This window comes from Tubulanus polymorphus, chromosome 9, assembly GCF_964204645.1.
Source record: "Tubulanus polymorphus chromosome 9, tnTubPoly1.2, whole genome shotgun sequence".
Lineage (NCBI taxonomy): Eukaryota > Metazoa > Nemertea > Palaeonemertea > Tubulaniformes > Tubulanidae > Tubulanus > Tubulanus polymorphus.
This window is the reverse complement of record NC_134033.1, coordinates 15,062,889-15,082,725: the sequence shown is the minus strand read 5'-3', so window position 1 is coordinate 15,082,725 and position 19,837 is coordinate 15,062,889. Positions and strand designations below refer to the sequence as shown.

The 19,837-nt window shown below is 38.7% G+C and overlaps 2 protein-coding genes and 2 long non-coding RNA genes across 6 annotated transcripts in view; 3 read left to right on the top strand and 1 right to left on the bottom strand.

Annotated features, from left to right (window-relative positions):
- Positions 1-7,540, top strand: part of LOC141911007 (disks large homolog 1-like) — a 77,614-nt gene extending 70,074 nt beyond the window's left edge. For both annotated transcript variants that reach the window (XM_074801944.1, XM_074801943.1), the window contains exons 17-24: positions 133-196; positions 549-657; positions 5,073-5,120; positions 5,363-5,464; positions 5,588-5,760; positions 6,141-6,250; positions 6,361-6,452; positions 6,865-7,540. In XM_074801944.1, coding sequence (XP_074658045.1) covers positions 133-196; positions 549-657; positions 5,073-5,120; positions 5,363-5,464; positions 5,588-5,760; positions 6,141-6,250; positions 6,361-6,452; positions 6,865-6,971 — 805 coding nt within the window. In that variant the 3' untranslated portion in view covers positions 6,972-7,540. The remainder of the gene's footprint in view (positions 1-132; positions 197-548; positions 658-5,072; positions 5,121-5,362; positions 5,465-5,587; positions 5,761-6,140; positions 6,251-6,360; positions 6,453-6,864) is intronic.
- A 5,825-nt stretch (positions 7,541-13,365) lies between these two features.
- LOC141911271 (pi/alpha-stichotoxin-Hmg5b-like) lies at positions 13,366-14,370 on the top strand. The gene is made up of 3 exons (XM_074802262.1): positions 13,366-13,444; positions 13,925-13,991; positions 14,164-14,370. The coding sequence occupies exons 2-3, from the start codon at positions 13,928-13,930 to the stop codon at positions 14,286-14,288; spliced, it is 189 nt and encodes a 62-aa protein (XP_074658363.1). The 5' UTR covers positions 13,366-13,444; positions 13,925-13,927; the 3' UTR covers positions 14,289-14,370.
- A 455-nt stretch (positions 14,371-14,825) lies between these two features.
- LOC141911207 (uncharacterized) lies at positions 14,826-17,998 on the bottom strand. The gene is made up of 3 exons (XR_012619991.1): positions 17,775-17,998; positions 17,632-17,690; positions 14,826-15,138 (listed from the first exon to the last, which is right to left on the bottom strand). It is a non-coding gene; the product is annotated as an uncharacterized LOC141911207 (long non-coding RNA).
- LOC141911205 (uncharacterized) lies at positions 16,454-17,719 on the top strand. 2 transcript variants are annotated; one of them, XR_012619989.1, is made up of 4 exons: positions 16,454-16,600; positions 16,788-16,974; positions 17,273-17,339; positions 17,502-17,719. It is a non-coding gene; the product is annotated as an uncharacterized LOC141911205 (long non-coding RNA). The 2 variants fall into 2 exon arrangements; XR_012619990.1 differs by having other exon boundaries at positions 16,467-16,689.
- Positions 17,999-19,837: the final 1,839 nt, after the last annotated feature.

Below are 19,837 nucleotides of genomic sequence, written 5' to 3'. Positions count from 1 at the left end.
ATCCTGATGGGATTATCGCTGAATCCTCACTTGCCACAGTAGCGTTGCCAGTATCCCATTGTTTCGATTTCATAAAATTAGTGTCAATGCTTTCGGGCCTCTTTAACCTTGTATTCAAATTACGATTTTCAGGGTCGAGAAAAAAGAACGTTCAAGATTAAAGAATGTAAAATTCCAAGGCAAAAGCCAAGAAAAGGTGAGTTTAAACCCGCACGCAAAGGCTGGTTTCGATTGTGCGTATTCTAGTTTAGGAATATCGATTCTGGATTACAAACTCTCTATCGGCCGATTCTATCAGGTTTACAGATTACAAACTCTCTACCGGCCGCTTCTATCAGGTTTACAGATTACAAACTCTACCGGCCGCTTCTATCAGGTTTATAGATTATAAAAATAGATTGTAATTGTTGGTTTTTACTTCAAAAATAGAATTCTGGTCCAAACGCACACGTGCTAGAAGAGTATTCGGCAATCGGTAGAGACCGATCGAAGCCCGCCGTGTTCTACAGGAGTTTGTTTATAGTTTCTGTTGTTCTCGTTGTGTTTAGGTAGCTACGATAGAAAAGAAGAAAAAGAACTTTTCGTTGTCGAAGAAACTAGGATTTAAGAAGAGCAAGGATCAGAGCGGCAGCGAAATAGACGTCAGCGCCGATGAACGTAAGTTCCTCAATAAATACACCAGGGGGAGTTACCGTTACATGATTATTCACCAGGGGGAGCTACTGTTATCGATCTATTCGAGAGTATCATTAAGAGAAGCCCCACGATGTTGATTCAAACAACTGTTATTGTCTTCTTACGTTTTGAATCTTCAAAGTTTATTTGAAAAATCTCTTAATGATATTCATTTAGACTGGAATTAGCCTCAACTATTCACAACTGGTTGAGAATGTCTGTTGGGGGATTTGTAGTCGGCCCGCCGTGGAAAGGCTTGCTCTATACACTCCTTATGAGTATTTGCTGGTTGATGCGTCGGCCGATTTGGTGAAAGCTGTCATTAGTCACTGGTCTCTCGTTAATTCACAGTTCATTCAAATCGTAGTAACTGTAGAGTTTCTCGATCTTCTCTGGCCTCTGTAGTATCCACGGTGGCAGGTTGGGAGATCAGAAATAAATGCGATTATCCTATCATGATTTTCTCTTGATACTGGGCCATGAGTTAAAAATGTAAACCCGTAACAGTAAAACTTGAACCGGGCGTAGGTGGACCTCGCGACTGCCGGTAACACTATTCGCACGCGGACTACATTCTGGACTAGATTCTGGACTACATTCTGGGTTACACAACCGATCGCAGGTCGAACTACGCCCGCGTTTGAAGTGAATATTAAATGCAACGCTCGAGAAGTGTCGTGAATAAGTAGCATGTTAGATCAGACGGTGATGTTTTATTTAATTTCTTTCGTTCGTGCGTTTTCCGTTTTTGAGTGCTGATATTTTTAAGTTGTTGAATTATATTCAGGGTTTAAATCACGGATCCCGGAGGAAGGTCAGTCAGTCAGTCAGTCCCCGCCACGCGATGTTTATGTTACGTATTTCATTAAACTCTGTTGCGTTGTTCGGAGCGCCACCTGTACTAATAGTTGTTGTATTTTACGCGGTGTTGGAGAACGCGCGGGGAAAACCCAGTTCAAATTCCACCCCGCATCAATTTTGGTAGATGTCTAATTTTACGTGTTGCTAATATTCGGAAAAAAGGCATTTTTTTTTTCGTCGTGTTCAACAAACCAGGGGCTGCAGTTACTCAAAAGTTGGATGCAGATAACCAGCGGTTAAATACCGTAGTAGCAATTGAATTTTAATTGTCACTATGTCAACTATACACTGGTTAACTCTAACCGACTTTTGAGTAACTGGCCCCTGACTTATAAATGTAAAATCCCATGATTGTTGAAAGACTGAAAATTTTATTCAAAAACTTAGAAATATCTCGGGCGGTTCCTACCACCCTTCTTCACTCTAAATATAATGAAACATGAAATACACAGTGAATATAGAATAGAATACGAATCACTGCTCATAGTTAGGTTTTCAGGTGTAGACTAGAGTACTGAATTACGAGGACGATCTTTCATGTCTTATTCGATATTCACTGTGTATTTATTATCACTTTAGACTGAAGAAGAGCGGCAGGAGCCACCAGAAATATTTCGAGTATTTTAACTTTTTACTCGTTTGAAAAATGGCGGGATTCTACATTGATCGTTTCATTTCGGATATTGCGATCTTACTGATTCGAACTAGTCTTTCGTTCTAAAGTTTTTTAAAAGCTAATGAGTTTTATGGTCGATTGTTGCGTTGTGGAAGTATTCGTCGTTCAGCGAATGTTTGAGGCATGCGTTTATTGAAGTCGTAGTCAGGTTTAGATGTACGCACGATTGCATGTTTACCGGGCTACGTCTGATCGGCTAGTCATCATCAAAACCGCTTAGCAATAAAAGAACGCGGTTGTGATTGCCTTATTCATTTTCGATGATTTGAAAGCTACCGTTGAGATGTAGCAGGGTGGCGCCACTGATCTGGAAAACTGAGGGAATCTGGGGAAACTGACGTATTTTACCAAAACTGTGGAAAACTCAAGGAATTCGAATAATGCTATTGACCGTGTATTTCTTTATGAATTCGTGATTCAATGAAAAATGGATGAATTGTAACATTTGAAACCTAGAAATTTCTCTGACCTTGATTGACTCTGATTGAATTTTTCGAATTCGCATAGAAAAATCAGGGAAAACTTGGTTTTATAGACTGGTATTACCTTTAACCCGGGGGGGCTAACTCAATTGATAATGAATCGAGTTAGCCCCCGGACTAAAGGTAATACCAGTCTATAAAACCGGCCCCAGGGGATTTGTTAAATGGGCCGAAAGAAGCGCGACCCTCCGTAGTCTGTGCGTAAATCTGACAAAACGTGTGAGATCACGTTTTATACCCCCCCCCCTTGAAAAGTGCGTTGATATAAAATCAGTCGTGTAGTTAAACCATGTTGTATATGTGTGTACGTCAGTGGGATTCGAATCCAATGGAATTCAATGGTTTTTTCGTTAGTCGTTAAGAAAGCTTTTCAGCATGTTTATTTTTGGCTTCTCCGTCGGAAAAATCCGTCGTCGTCGTTCGGTCGATCAGGACGACTAGCGCCACCTGCATCGTGTTTTAGAAAAATCTAACATTTTTTTAGGGTCCATAATTTTGAAAAATGAACATTTTCACGATAAATATTTATATATATATATATATATATATATAATTGATAATGAAGTGTTTATATATATATATGTAATATCCACAGTTGCAGTGAGTGGAAGTCAAAGTGACGTTAGCAATAGTAAGTACTCATCTACTAGCCGACGTAACGTTAGTTCCAGCTGTCACTGACAGATGGCAGCACGGTTTAGACATCGTTCACCGCTTACGTATATCAGAAATTAGTAGTGCAAGAAATATTTCAGTTATTTTTTTAGCGTGAATTGTTGCGTAGGTATTCCGATGGTTATCGCGAGTTTTTTAGTTTTATTTTCTATTTTTTTCTAGTTTTATTCCCTGTTGTTGAATATGTAGAAAAAATGTATTCGTATTGAATTCGTTCGAGTAGATTGTATTGTTTAAACGAGTAGACGATTTGTGAAATTTTATTCCTTTATTTTCATAACTGGCACAGTTTCTTATTATAGTTTTACTAACTCGTCAATTTCTTTTCTGTTTTTTTTCAGGGTGGCCACTTAACTGCCAAGTCGGGAATTTTCTTTTCTTTAAAAAAAACAATCAGGGAATTTTGTGTAAGAGAAAAAAAGCCAAAAATCATGAAAAAATCACAGAAATTTGTTGAGATTGCTAGATTACATGATCTAAAGCCGGGCGTAAGTCGGCCTTGCGACCGCTTGTGACTCACTGCGACGCGACGATCGCGTCGCAACGACCAACCGACCTACGCTACCTTGCGACTGCCAGCGACGGGTTGCGACTGCCAGCGACGCAATGACGCGACGCGACTGTCGCAACCGATCTACGAGCTGTTGCGACTGGGAGCAACTAGTCGCACAGAGTCGCTGACAATCGCGTCGCAACCGACTTGCGTCCCCTACTTGTGACGCAACGCGACGATCGCGTCGCGGCGCAAGGTCGACCTACGCCCGGCTTTACATATTTGAAAACAACGCGCAGGTCAGGAAATAGTCGGGGAAAACACGTGTGAAAGAAAGTGGTCACCCTGGTGTTTTTTTTTAAATAGTTAAACGATGATGATTTCGTTTTGATAGTGTTCTATTTTGTCTCTCACGGCGCCACAATTCGTTTCGATTCAATCCACTTGAATTTCGTATTCTATATATTTTTCGCACAATAATTTACGGCCCCTCGAGATGATGAGATTTTCTCGTGGCTTATTCGTTTGAAACTAGTTTTAAGACAGAATTTGACGAGGATTCGTTCGGCTTTCGTTGTTGTTATTCATGAATGATAAATTGCGACCGATTCTGTATAAGAGGTACTCGTCTATTTGATGAGTAGGAATTGGGTACAGGGAAGGGAAGTTAGGGGGGGTATAATCCATTTATTATGCATCAATTCATATGCCTCGGGAGGGAGTCAAAAATAATTAATTTATTGTGCGTACTTCATGCATACATGAGTAAGGTAGGGAGAGTTGGCAGTAAATAGTAAAAGCATCATGAATAAAGTTTTTTTAAAGTCATTGAGTAGACTGCGCTTGCCCAGAGTCGACGGGTTATCACGCGCCCCAGACCCTGTTTTCCCCAGAACGTTACCAGCTTTCATACTCCCCAAATTCACCAATGATATGCTTTGTATATTATATTAAAGTGAAATAAAGTTAATTTGAATTCGTGACAATGGCCTATCCCTGCTCCAACTACCCCGAAAGAGGGTTTATTGGTCCTGTGAAATCTGAGGCAAACGCAGTCTACTCTATCATGAAACGAATGAATTTGATGATGTCATAGAGGGATTAATGGAGGCAACCATGCTGTTTTTTGGAAAAATCTCTTTGAATAAGCTACAGTTTTATATGAATGTTTACCGAGAACTGATTATTTTGATTGTTCGTATTTTTGCAGGATTTGATGAGTTGATTTTATCGTATGAAGCTGTTAATCAGGAGGAATGTAAGTACTACTTATTTCATCCGACACTTAGGCAGGTTTTGATCGGTCTCTGCCGATTCTGGGATTATCTTCGTTTTGACCAGAATAAGCTCAACCTATTCCGGAAAAGCATAATCTGCCAACCTGACAGAAGCAGCCGCTAGAAATTTTATAATCCGAAATTGCTAGTCTGTTCAATCGAAACCTGTGTTGAGATTTATTCCGTTGTTGAATTCACTTTCAACTCGTTTTCTATTTAACAGTAAAGTACACGCGACCTGTGATCATTCTCGGACCGTTGAAAGACCGAATCAACGACGACTTGATTTCTGAATTCCCCGATAAATTTGGCAGCTGCGTTCCACGTAAGTTTCACACTCGTATCCAACAGGGGTGGCTCCGAGAATATACAAATCACTGCATATGTTCGAAAATCCTGACGTCTGCTGTTCTAAAAATCTTGAGATTCTGTTTTTTCTTTATCTCAGATACAACGAGACCGAGACGCGATTACGAGGTCGACTCTCGCGATTATCACTTCGTCGATTCTCGTGAACAAATGGAACGCGATATCCAGAATCATTTGTTTATCGAAGCCGGGCAGTACAACGATAACTTATACGGCACCAGCGTAGCATCTGTGAGGGAAGTCGCTGAAAAGGTATAAATGAAAATTCCTCTAGTCCTTTCGGTGCTGACTAATTAATACCTGAAAATGCTAGAGATAATAAGAAAATGTTTAAGAATTCCACCCTGTGTTCTATAACGGGCATACCGCTATGATATTGCGACTACACTGCGATGCGGTGTATCATTAGTTACTAGTATTTCACAATGTTCGACGGGTGCTGCCCTCTTTCTTTAGAGATAGAAACTAATTGCCAATAACATCTATACACTGCGATGCGGTGTTCTAGCAAAGGCTATCACCGATTTATACACCGCACTGCGGTGTAGACGCACCGAGAGGGTTAAAACTTCCCCTCATTTCTATTCGCATTAAACTCTGTTCTCTAATTATTGTTTGATCGTTATTTTCAGGGCAAACATTGTATATTAGATGTGAGCGGTAATGCCATCAAACGCCTCCAGGTGGCAGGAATGTATCCTATTGCTATATTCATCAAACCGAAATCAGTTGAATCCATCATGTGAGTACTACTAGACTTTCATTTACTCATTCATCGGTACTCATTCGCTTGTACTCAATTACCGGTACTCGTGTTGAATTACTCACTTATTTATGTTTCTCGAATTTTAGGGAAATCAACAAACGTGCTACCGATGACCAAGCGAAGAAAACTTACGAAAGAGCTCTGAAACTAGAACAAGAGTTTGGGGAGTACTTCACTGGTAAGTGGCTATAGTTCACATGACAACAAACTCGGGTTACCATTCATGGTGACCTCTGTATCGGAAAATTGGCAATGAGAAAAAATCAGGAAAAACTGAGGGTTTTTAACAAATTTTGGCAAAAACCTGGAAAACTCAGGGAATTCAGATCATGCTATTGATCACGCGTTTCTTTATCAATTCATCATGCATGAAGAATGAATAGGTTGTAATGTTTTGAACCAAGGAATTTCTCCACTCACCTGCCCAATAATTTCTCCAGTCTCCGGCTGCACTTGGGGAATTTCGTCTTATAACCTGTTATACTCGGGGAATTAGTTATTAACGATACAGAAAACTCGGGGTATTTGTAAATACTATTTCTTTAACTGAATAACCACTGACTGTAATTGTATTCGTTGTATATTTGTAGCTGTCGTACAGGGTGACACCGCCGATGAGATCTATGCAAAATGTAAAGAGGTTATTCGGGATCAGTCAGGTCCAACTATCTGGGTTCCGGCGAAAGAGAAACTCTAAACTCATCTGCTGATTGACTGATAAATCCCTCTGGTGGCTAGTTTAATCACTACACACACTCGCGTCTACGATGAGAACGCGACTAACCGTATCATAACCGACGACATCTAGTGGCGAAGCTGTGAACTACGTGTATCGCGGAAACGAGAAGAACGAAACGCGAGTTCGACGCGAAGCGCGAAAACAACGGGAAATAAAACTCGAAACGAGTTTAGCGCTTAAAACTCGAAACGTACGACTATCGGATTAAGTTGCGTCGTGTCACACACATTGTTGGATTATTAATCGCTATGGAAACTTTAATTTTTTACGTTTATACGGATTATACGAACGCGCAGTTTATGAAAAAAAAAAAATAGCCACCGCCGATTAGGAACAATGCATCGCGATGCTTGCTCGGTTACTGTTACTATGACAACTATCGCTTTCATCAAATGTATTTATGGTTGTCGTGGCGACGTCAACAATGTTTATATGAATATATATATATACGTTACAGTACTATAATATGAGAACTGATGATTTTAACGTATGGTATTTTAATTTCGAATATTTAACTTGAAAATAAGAGGGTTAGGTATTATATATATATATATATATATATATATACATATAGATATAGATATATGAATCTATTATAAATATTGTGCATACAAATTTTAATTTATGGTAAAAATGAGAATGAAAGCTAGCTTCTGATTGGCTGGATGAAAATGTAAGCCGATCGCTGATTGGTTGATCAAGTGAATTAAGGTTATTTTCGTTAATTCGCGGTATAGATCATGTTCAAGGGCCTTCAATATTGTGCAATAATGTATCAAGAATCACAATTGCGTATTTTGCCCTGTGTCCCCTATTTATTTATCTCTTTCTCTCAGTTCCGTTTATTTACTCGGTGCTATTCGGTGCGTATCGTACTCGACTCTACAGTTCAAACATTGAAAACGAACTAATTTTGACTTGAGAATCGAACTTGACCAACAATTGCGGAAACGAATCCTGACTAGTTCTTCAGTCCATTTCTACAGTAATGAAGGCTGGGTTTATCTTACAACTCCTTTGAGCTGATCACAGAGCTCCAGTGGTCTGATCATACAGCCTCTTTGAGCTAATCATACAGCCCAAGATCGTACCACTCCAGTGGGCTGATCATACAACTACTACTGGCTGATCATTCAGCTCATTTGGGCTCATCATACAGCTCCAGTGGTCTGATCATACAGCCTCTTTGAGCTAATCATACAGCCCAAGATCGTACCACTCCAGTGGGCTGATCATACAACTACTACTGGCTGATCATTCAGCTCATCATACAGCTCCAGTGGTCTGATCATACAGCTCCAATGGTCTGATCATACAGCCCAAGATCGTACCACTCCAGTGGGCTGATCATACAACAACTACGGGCTGATCATTCAGCTCATTTGGGCTCATCATACAGCTCCAATGGTCTGATCATACAGCCCAAGATCATACCACTCCAGTGGGCTGATCATACAGCTCCAATGGGCTGATCATACAGCTCCAGTGGTCTGATCATACAGCTCCATTCTCTCTAAACGCGATTCTGTGATTGCGTTACATGTGTTATAATGAAAATTGCGTCCAGTATTGTTATGTTTTGTTGGTTGCCGTGTTTCGTTTATTTTTTTTTTCCGAAGTTCTATTTTGTTCCTCCTTTTAAAGGAGTAAATCGCGTGCGCGTTAAGAGAGACTGCAGCTGTAGACAATAGAAACATCTAGAAAATATTTAATGGTTCAACCTTTAATTCATCAGATTGATTTTAACCTTATTCGAGAAGTTAGCAGCAGCGTTTAAGAAATATTGCCCACCAATTTTTCCTCATCTTTCAATGGGAAACCCTGGATGCAAATGCGGCAATCGATGAGTCCGCTTATGGCGGGTATTGATCTGCCAGGTGTCGCTAGTAGTCACTCAGTATTCCACATGCAATTTCTTCTACATTTCAATGAAAACTTTTCTCTATTAAGTCAATCGTTAATGAAAACTATACCGATCACTGTGTAGAAAATGAGTTTAATGTATATTTCGTGGTTTCGGATTCGGGGGCCAAAAAATTGTGTTCGAGGTTCTCCGATCGATAACAAATTTATTTGGCTACGCGCGACTGAGTACTAGTCACGCCATCTGGTGGGATTGCCAAAATTGCGGATCCCCATTATAGATATTATGATCGCTGTATGCCGTTGAGTTAAACGGGTATTTTTAGCCGTGATTCTCGTGAAAAACATGGTCAAATCAATTCACTGTCAGTTTGTATCATGATTCATATTTTTATCGGTAACTCTTATTATATCATACGCTCACAAACACACACACATTGTACATATAACTAATTATGATAATCAATTAATTAATGTAACGATCATTTCGTCCGATTTATTATTTTAATTATTCGTATTGTTTTCTGCGATGCATCGTGTTTGACAGTAAATTATTATTATTACTATTATTATTTTTAATGCAGTAAAATCCACTTAATTCAGATCAATTTGTTGGGTGGAATTTTGTGAGAATTCTGGATTTGTAAAATCATTATATACTAAATCGGCAGTAGGCTCTGTCTTACTCGGTGTCGATCAACTCTTTGTGTGGAAAAACCTTCTTAGAACAGGATCTATTTTCTCGATTCTCAACTCTGTATCTGGTCAACTCGGTGAAATATGTTTACTGCAGTCTGCTACCGAATTCCTTTATTTTCAACTCGGTGAAATATGTTTACTGCAGTCTGCTACCGAATTCCTTTATTTTCAACTCGGTGAAATATTTACACCAGTCTAAACACTAGCAAGTTCCCTAATTCTCAACTCGGTGAAATATTTACACCAGTCCCAACGCTACCTAGTTCCCTGATTCTCAACTCGGTGAAATATTTACAGCAGTCCAAACGCTACTGAATAAGGCAGAGCTTATTGTTTATTTATTCATTTAATTACTAAGTTGACCGTAGGAAACTGTAAATATAAAAAATCTATCTGAAACTGATGGTGGATTTCGTGGTTCTAAATGGAATTGAACGATAAGAAATGCATGTGAAATGAATTTTATAAACGCCTCGATTATCGTAACTGATTATATTATATTTTAGTTAAAAAACTACGTACGTTATAAATATTGATTATTGAATGGTAGGACTAGGTCGTTAACTGTTTCGATTGTTGCGTTTAGCTACGGTCGCTTTAGAGATTGTTTTGGTGCCGTTTTAAAACTGAATCGTCTTTTTAGAAAAGACGACGACCGTCGTCGTAGCAACTGCAAACAATCGTAGCGACATCGTAGGTAACTATAGTTTACTGAAGTGGACATATCATTATAATTATTTAAAAGTCGTATTTAGTGTAAATTTTGTAGTTTGAATTCTTCGAAAACTGTTATGAATTCGTTGAAAGATTTCTATTTTTTTTTTTTTCTGTACGTATCATGTACATGTGATGGAGAGTCATCTGTAACTAGATAGAAATATCTCTATGAATGAAAATAACATTTGAAATGTATAATGATGAAAAACATTATATGGTGATGATTATTATTATTAATATTATTATTTATAAATATCATCATGTCATGCATTTCTTAACGGAAATAAAAAATATCGATACTAAACATCCAATTGAAAAAAAGAACTTCATTTTTCGTCTATGTCGGGAGAATGGTTTCAAGGCGCGGACATTCCAAGCAACGGACGTCAGTCATCCCTCAAAGCCGCCGTATTTATTTCATAATGGAAACAAAGCTGAATCTGTAATAAAGACAAAGATGATTTATGCAATTATGCAAATGTGTGTGGGTGAATCTATGTAGACACGACCGCCATCTATTGGAATTTCTCCTGACCCGTCACTCGTTTAGACTGGTTGCCTGTCCCATTCAATTTGGAAGATAGAGACCGGTAACCAGTCTATCACTATTGTCTGGAATAGTTGAATTTCTGAAGGGGTGGGCCCAAGACTGCTGAATAATACTTTTGCATAATTTTGGCAGCGCATGTAGACACTGATTCGTGTCCATTAAATAATCGCAGACACTTTCCAGGCAATCATGCAAATGTTTGGGGATAAAACATTGTAGGCCTAGACACGATCGCCATCTATTAGAATTTCCTTGAATCAAACGATGTTAATATTTTGCTAATTCGTGCACTTCTCAGCCTCCCAAACACAGCAGCACTACCTGATAATAAACATATCGAAAATACTGCGAAATTCATGTCGTACAGTGTATCATACAGCAGTGAATACACGTAGCTCTCCTCAGCTCATTTGGATATTTCGTTTTTTTTTTTTCATTAACAGTTTTCAAAAAACAAATGTTTCTTGCCCTGACTGATCTAATATCTAGGGTTAGAATGGCGTAGAAGTTCAGAGTTGAGTTTGTGGGTAAGAAAAGTCGTACTTAGTCCAGCCAACCGATTCTGCGTCGATTTCTTCTGTTGAGATGCCGAACCCATCTTCACCCGTCAAGGGATTCGAACCCACTACGCTAAAGCTGTTCACCGAACACCGGACCCCTGGCAAGCGAGGATGTGCCGAACCAAATTACTGCTACGTCTAGCCATTCTTTTCTTACCCACAAACTCAACTCTGAACTTCTACGCCATTTTAACCCTAGATATTAAATCAGTCAGAGCACGAAACAATCGTTTATTGAAACAACTGTTATTGATCCAAAAAACGAAATATCCAAATGAGTTGAGGAGAGCTACGTTTATTCACTGATGTTTGGATTCACTGTACGACATGAATTTCGCTTTTTTTCGATATATACTTTTTACCGTTTTTGTTTATCGTCAATAATAGCGGAGATATGCTGTTCCCATCAAATTTGTGTTACCGTACCTAACTTGTTTTGTTCAGTGTATTAATTGTAGTTAAACCGGAGCATCCGCTTGCCCCGAATACCATATAGTAACAATGCAGTTTCAATTTTCACTAAGCTCTAAACCAACTTATGAGCAACTGGCCCTTGGTAGTTAAATTGACCGGTAGTTGAACTAAAACATCTTTTTTAATGGTACGTATTTTGATAGTGGAACACGCGGTCATAATCTGTATATAATTCTATTTCGTTTTAGGATATTCGAATAAGAATCGATGATTAACGATATCTAGAATAATCTGCTCAGTCTAGTCTGGTGATAGATGTCTATTTCATAAAAATGTCGGTTATATGATATATAATCCATACTAATGGTTAATGTCGAAATACATCCTTTAATCCTTTAAGATCCAATAGCTACGTAATGTTATGAAACTGGAACAGATGGAATTTGGAGGGGTTTAGGTTAGGATTCGATTTGCGTGGCAGCAGTTTAGTCTTATTTTGCCATTAGTCAATGCTGGAAAATGGGTCTCAGATGCCCCAAGAACCCCTTGAAATTTCAAAATTTTCGCATCACCAATTGCAAGTTCGGTGCTCGCGACTACTGGCTAAGCCAGCAGCTGGCTTAGCATGTCGGACCATATAATTATTTGGTCGCTACTCCTCTGAGTTATTGGATGATAAATGTCTTCACTAATTTGGGCCCAATTTAGTTATGTTCGTTGAGAATTATTTGGATCTTATTTTGACTAATTGGTTCTATGTGGGCAAACTTTGCATTGATTACGATGTCATCAGCAGAAATGTTTTCTAACTTCGTCGGCTGCTAACTATATAGTTAAAGTAGGTAGGGAACTTAGCAAGAAACTAGGTTTAGTAATTATTTATGAATACGGAGTGATCAAAACTGCAGAAGTTGACATTGAATTCGAGTGTTCTCCGCGCATCACTGCAATATTCTACCGTCGTATTTGTCATTCGAAAATCCTTCATTTCACCTTCAAACACACCATCCGTTACGCGTTTACACAATCTGGTTTTTACAAGTTAAGACCGTTCACCAAAGTACCTAAAAGCAATATGGTTCCATGAAAATCCACTTCAATTTCAATTTGAAGTTTATTGCTCAACGAAAAGGTAATCGCACGTAGCAAGCAGAAGAAAGGGAAATTCACAATCAGAATGTTTTTACTGATGTCACTGGCATCCGTTGAAAATGTAATCTACATAAACTGAACACATGAATACCACATATGCATTCAAGATGATATACAATTACTGTAAGGAAAGTCAGAATTTGATTGACCCTGCGCACGCCTTGACACGGAAATACCGGTACTAGTAATGGAAACGAAATTATTTTCCTGAACATATTTCATTTAATTCCCACGTGCGCGATAATATTCAGCAGGGATTATAAATGGACGCATAAACGAATGTCTGATGTAAATTGGATGATTAATTACGAAAATCTTCAAAGCTGCTTATGTGAAAATCATCGGTTTCCCGCGCTATATACAACGACCGATTCCTGCCTTTAGTCAATTGTTGTAGATTGCATCAACAAGACAAGGTAAGTGACATCAAAGCTTTACGAGTAGCAGAAGTTGATAGTGGCTCGTCATATGGACAGGTTCGTTGCTACAATAACACATACTTACTTAGGTTACCCATAAGTCACCTAGGTTTACCGTGGTTTTGCATGAAGGCAGTGCCATGAGACCATCAGCTTGGAACACCTACCAGAGGCTGGATTGAGAATCCCACGCTGATACAACGAAAAAGTCAGAAAAGTTTCCTTAAGCCAATACTTGTAATTCATTGTTTCGACTATAACAGGAAAGATAAATTAATCAATAAATGAATTACTAGCTCCAAGGGAACGTTTCGGACTTCATCTATCGTCACAACACGGAATTGTGTTTCTTCAATGGTTACTTCCTAACTTGGCACAAGGCACTGTCGCGTTGCTTTCATGTGTTACATTTTAAGACATACTGAAATCCTATCTTTACCAGACAGAGAGTATAGTTAAATGCATGAAACAATCCGGGCAAAAATATTGTATTCTACACACTTTTGGGAAATAAGGGAAATTCTCATTCACTTTCAGAATATGTACAAGACTCTATTCATCGCATTGGCCTTGTTAATGGTCATCGGAGTAATCGCTGCCGAAGGTAATTTTCCGTTCAATGCAATGTAATATGTCTGTAATTCAGTGTACTGCAACGGGGGAAACCTGTAACTGTATAAACTAATTTCGATTTCGACGAGTTAAATTGAATTCAAAACTGTATATGAAGTCCGTAGACTTTGGAAACGCAATTGTATATACGCATGTTATTACAGAAGTTGAGGTCGAAAAGAGAGGATTTCCTTGTAAGTGTCGTGGAAGGCAGTCCACTTATTGGTTGGTCGGTGGGCCGAATAACGGCTGTTGCAAGCAGTTGCTTGGCAAGTGCTGTCCTGACTAACGTCGATTCGATGCTCCATCCATATCTATTGCGCACTGCATTGTATAATTGGGTACAAGCTCGAAATGGAATAAAAATGATCTGATCATAAAATCGATTGAGTTGTCTTTTCATTCTCACAAGTCTCACATTAAGGCAGGAAGACATGTATAAACTCTGGCTAAAAGACGCCAGTCTTACCAATTCAAAATTCACCAGTTGTCTAGAAGAGTCGAATATCAGGAGGGTTGGGCCGCAGACTGCAGGACCCAGTTCAACAGTTCTGAGTTTTGAATTCGGCTTGAGTTCAGTAAAAGATTGAAAGAGACCTAATTTCAACTCTATCTTACTACTGTGGAACCGGGTCCAGATTGACTTTGCATAAATTTGGCAGTGGAGATGACACTGATTCGTGTTCAATACAACAAAAATGAAATTCGCGCACTTATCAAATTTATTAGCTGTTAAATTCATTCGTTATATCATCTTTTGGCTCAATCAATGGCCCAAAACATCCAAATCACAATCACACGATTACATGATACAATCATATTCCCGACGTCTGTTCTATATTTTGATCTCTGATTATATGATTTCGTTAAAGAAATCACATAATTCAGCCGAAATAAATTGCATTTATCAAAACCTTCCACGAAGATGAAGTCATATATACCAGCAAAGCCGAGTTTCATATCAGAAAAATAATTTTACAATCAAAAGCATTTTTTCATTTGATGTTATTTTCAATCTTTCGTTGCTCTGAACCTCTACCACCTTCATAATCCCGACCTGCAGGCGTTTCACCATACATTCAAAAAACTGTTACTGCCTGGCATACAGCTTATCCGAACTTAGAGCTGGAGTTTAGTGCCTGGAAAAAAAGGTGCGTCAAGTTCAGAAATTATAAAAATAACCATTTTTTTCGTGACGATCGTTTTAAAAAAAAGCCTCGCACTCAATAATCATATAGTATTTGTCTAGAGAAACGACGAAGATATAACTGAAAAAAAAAGATTACTGAGAATTTTCGGTCAATCCGTTTTGGCAATGCTAGTGATGTAAAGACGTTTACCGATCGTTCCCTGTACTGACATAATAAACCCGAGTAGCCACTTACAACATGAACAAATGAATTCGTTATTGAAGATAAATACTACCCTCCTATCATTACGGTACAGGATACTTATAACCTGAAAATGATTACAAATTTGGTCGTATTTTGTCGAACAACTGCTACTCTGTCTGGCGTACAGCTTATTCAGAACTTTTAGCTGGAGATTACTGTAAAAAAAAATCACCTGTTTAGTAGCAAGCTCAGATAATAATTTTTTGTATCACTAGTTTTAAAATAAAGTTTCACACTTTATAATGATAAAGTATCTGACAGGAGATACCACGTCGCCTAAGAGGATCATGATCGTCAATATAGCAATGGTGAATGTATTTAAGGGTGCTTTATGCTGTAGATTGATCTCCATCAATCGATGACAAATTTCAATGCGATGAACATTATATTCTAAACCGTGTTTAATAAGGTATGATCGGGTAATACAAGCAAAAATATTTTCTTATTTCCAAATTGTTTTATGTTCTAGTTCCCTTTGGTGGAAATATTGTGCGACCTAGACTGAAAATCGCTGGCAGTATCTTGGAATTCGAGAATGATTGTTGGTGAATAGAGCACTTAGAAACCAGTCACCACATCTGACAGATCGCCTCACCCCACCTTGTATTAACATCTTTTTAAAGATGTGTTCAATCTTTTTAAGACTGTTTGGGGGGAATTTTTGAGGGCCGGGCATCCCTCATTGGCTAAGTTACTTAGATGGACTAAGACTTGTCCTAAATTCAGTAAACAACTGGGCCCATTTTTCCTGAACATATTCTAGTCAAGTCCTACGTACGTGGGAATTCAGCAGTATTATGCAAATGTCTGATGCAACTCGGATGATTTAAATACTAAAAATTTTCAAAGCTCACCCCACCTTGTATTAACATCTTTTAAAAAATGTGTTCAATTATTTTAAGACTGTTTGAAAGGGCGTCCCTGATTGGCTAAGTTACTAAGATGGACTAAGACTTGTCCTAAATATATAATTATTCAGTAAACAACTGGGCCCATTTTTCCTGAACATATTCTAATCGAGTGCTACGTGCGTGAGAATTCAGCAGTATTATGCGAATGTCGCAACCTGGATGATTTGAAAACTACAAATTTTTAAAGCAGCTTATGCGAAAAAGGTCGTTCACTACATTATATGCGTATGACGATTAATTTCTGCCTTTTAGTCAATTGTTGTGAATCTCATCAACAAGACGCTCAAAAATCTGAGGTAAGTGACAAAACTTTACGAGAAACAGAAGTAGTGGTGTCTCGTGAACGAACCTGGTTCGCATGAAGGCAGTGTCACGATACCATCAAGTTAGTATACCTACCAGAGGGCCTACCCTTTTCAAACCAAAGCTTCATGGAAATGATGTAAACGAAAGTATTTTTCCTGAATATATTTTATTTTTTAGTCGTAAGTGCATGAAAATATTCAGCAGTATTATGCGAATGTCTGATGCAACTCGGATGATTTAAATCCTAAAAATTTTCAAAGCTGCTTATGTGAAAAAAAACATTCACTACATAACATATGACGATCAATTCCTGCCTTTAGTCAATTGTTGTGAATCTCATCAACAAGACGCTTAAAAATCTGAGGTAAGTGACAAAAATTTACGAGAAGCAGGAAGTAGTGGTGTCTCGTGAACGAACCTGGTTCGTCGTTACAGTAATAAATACCTATGGGGAATAGGTTAACCGTGACAGTGATTCGCATGGAGGCAGTGTCATGATACCATCAGGTTCGAATACCTACCAGAGGAGTCTACGTAGTTGCTATCTGGGGGTTCGTACCAAAGTACTGTTTCGCGTTGCTTTCAGGTTTCGCTAATAAGGCATACTTCAATCTTTTCTTTATCAGACAAACAGAGTTGTAAAATGCATCAATTACTTTCAGAATATGTACAAGACTTTGTTCGTCGCCTTGGCCTTGTTCATTGCCATAGGAGCCATTGCCGCGGAAGGTAATTTTTCGTTCAATGCAAGGATCCACTTAATTCGGGATTAATGTGGGACCAACACAATTAATCCGGATTAAAATTCGTCTTCTTGTATATTAATGAACAAATGGATTGCAAATATTTTCTAAATTAGACCTAACTGGGTTTATATAATTGTTATTGCAGAAGTTGTGCTTGAAAAGAGAAATCGTCCATGTGATTGTAGTGGGAGGAAGGGACTCCTTTGGATTGTTGGTGGACCACCGAGGAGCAATTGTTGCCGAATTATATCATCGGTTGGCTGGTGCTGTCCTACCTGGCGTTCGTAGTGCTTGATCCATTCTACTATGCGTCGCATTTTTTATCGGGTACAAGCTCGAAATGAAATAAAAATGATCTGATCATGAAAATAATCGTCAGCAATGTGTTTCCTATGAACCTTAACAATAAGAGCAATACCTTTGCCATCTTCACCCGTCAAGGGATTCGAACCCACTACGCTAAAGCTGTTCCCCGAACCCCTTGACCTCACGAGTCGTTGGAGTCGTTACTAGCCGACCAGAATCCGGTCGTACCAATCACAGCGCTTGTAACAAACCGACAGTAGACTTCTGTTGGTTTTCCCGTTAAATGGACCAATCAGCGAACGTTTTACCGAACAAGGAAGTATTTCGCAAATCGATATATGACGTCATGCGCGACAGCGCCAGTAATGAAATCACGCTTCGTGAGGCCAGGGGGCTCGGGAGTGATACTGGACACCTGGCAAGCGAGGATGTACCTTTGCAAAAAACCTGAAAACTATGTTATCGATTGCATGTTTCATTTCTTATCTATGAAACATTGCCAATCAATAAATAGGCTGATGAACAGACCGATGAGACTACTGTATCATCCTCACCAGTCAAGGGATTTGAACTCTCGACACCGAGCACAAGCCGTTTCCCTGGTGGAAGCGAGTTCGGAGCGATACCGGTCCCTGGCAAGCGAGGATGCTACTGTAGTAGTAGAACACCCATTTGATTATACTCAAACAACAATTAATTAATTATTTTGATAATCATTTATTTATATTTATAATAATAGACATGATTAAATACTTAACAAGATAGGTTTAATTAAATGAAGCAGGTGCGGGATGAACTTGTGGCAGTTAATGGTATAGGCCGATAGGATAATTGAGACTTTATTGAATAGCCGTGCTGAATGATGGTGGGAATATAATGTCTTTAGTCACGAGGGCAGGCATGGATCCAGGAGGGGTTGGGGTGGTTTGGATGTTAGAGTTAACCCTCCTTTGGAAAATGTCCTTTATTTTCCAGTTTTTCAATGTTACATTTTAAATATGAGATGATCAAGCGGTGCCTGAAAATTGAAATCCTGGATCCACCCCTGGAGGGTCTAAAGTGATGATGGTCTTGATTGAGGAGATGGTCTATAGGATGATGAGATGGTCTAGTATGATGAGATGGTCAAGGATGATGAGGCTCTATAGTGATACACGTCTAGGAAGAGGTTTATATACAGTAACCTATAAAGGTTTTTAATCACAGGGATACAAGATTTTATAGAATATACAATGGATGGAATACTACAGCATATCGCAGGACATACAACATAGGACATACAACATAAGACGTACAACATAGGATATACATCGAACAACATACAAGAAAATGAATCGTCCAATACACAGTGGTAGAAGATTGGTAAAAAACAGTAAAAAAAGATTTCATCATGAAATAGATGAAGATGATACGAGTTTTAGGCGGATATTAATGTAATAATCCCTGAACTTATATAAACATTTACTACTTTCATAGATAAATACTACATTCATTACTTTGAAATGTGAAAATCAAGCAATGAACACTTGATTATCACTAAGCATCAACACACTACGTAAAACATACACAAACAATCCTCTAAATAAAGTGGGTATCCATTGGACATGACTCGACCCTATCAACAAATGATTTCGATCTCGTAAAACGTGACTCCAATCTTTACAAGAACTGATTCCAATCTTACAATGACTCTTTATCTTTACGACAAATGACACCAATCTATAAAGAGAAGTAATCGTGAACAATTGTCTCTACCAATTCTATCTGAGTTGCGTAACAATCGAGTTATCTGAATATCGGCACCACAGGGTTCAAGGTCAGTGCGGAGTTTTAAACAATGTGCTGACAGGTGTTGCCAGGGTAACGCTACGTTTCAAAGCCGTCGACAGCTGCGGGGTTTTAGTTGAAGTCGAGGGAGACTCGGTATCCTAAAAAATATTTCAAAAAAAGAGAACATTCAGTTTAACGAAGAACTACTGAAGAACTGCATCCCACAGGATGAAGTACTGTGCCCCACGGGATGAAGAACTAAGGACGAAGAACTAAGGATGAAGGACCGCATCCTACAGGATGAAGAACTGAGGATGAAAGACCGCATCCTACAGGATGAAGAACTAAGGATGAAAGACCGCATCCTACAGGATGAAGAACTAAGGATGAAGGACCGCATCCTAC

What these genes read in the sequence shown, in the direction of transcription:
- LOC141911271 (XM_074802262.1), top strand. Translation starts at nt 13,928, where the DNA reads ATGTACAAGACTCTATTCATCGCATTGGCCTTGTTAATGGTCATCGGA. An exon ending in CGGAGTAATCGCTGCCGAAG is followed by an intron (nt 13,992 to 14,163) that starts GTAATTTTCCGT and finishes ATGTTATTACAG; the next exon opens with AAGTTGAGGTCGAAAAGAGA.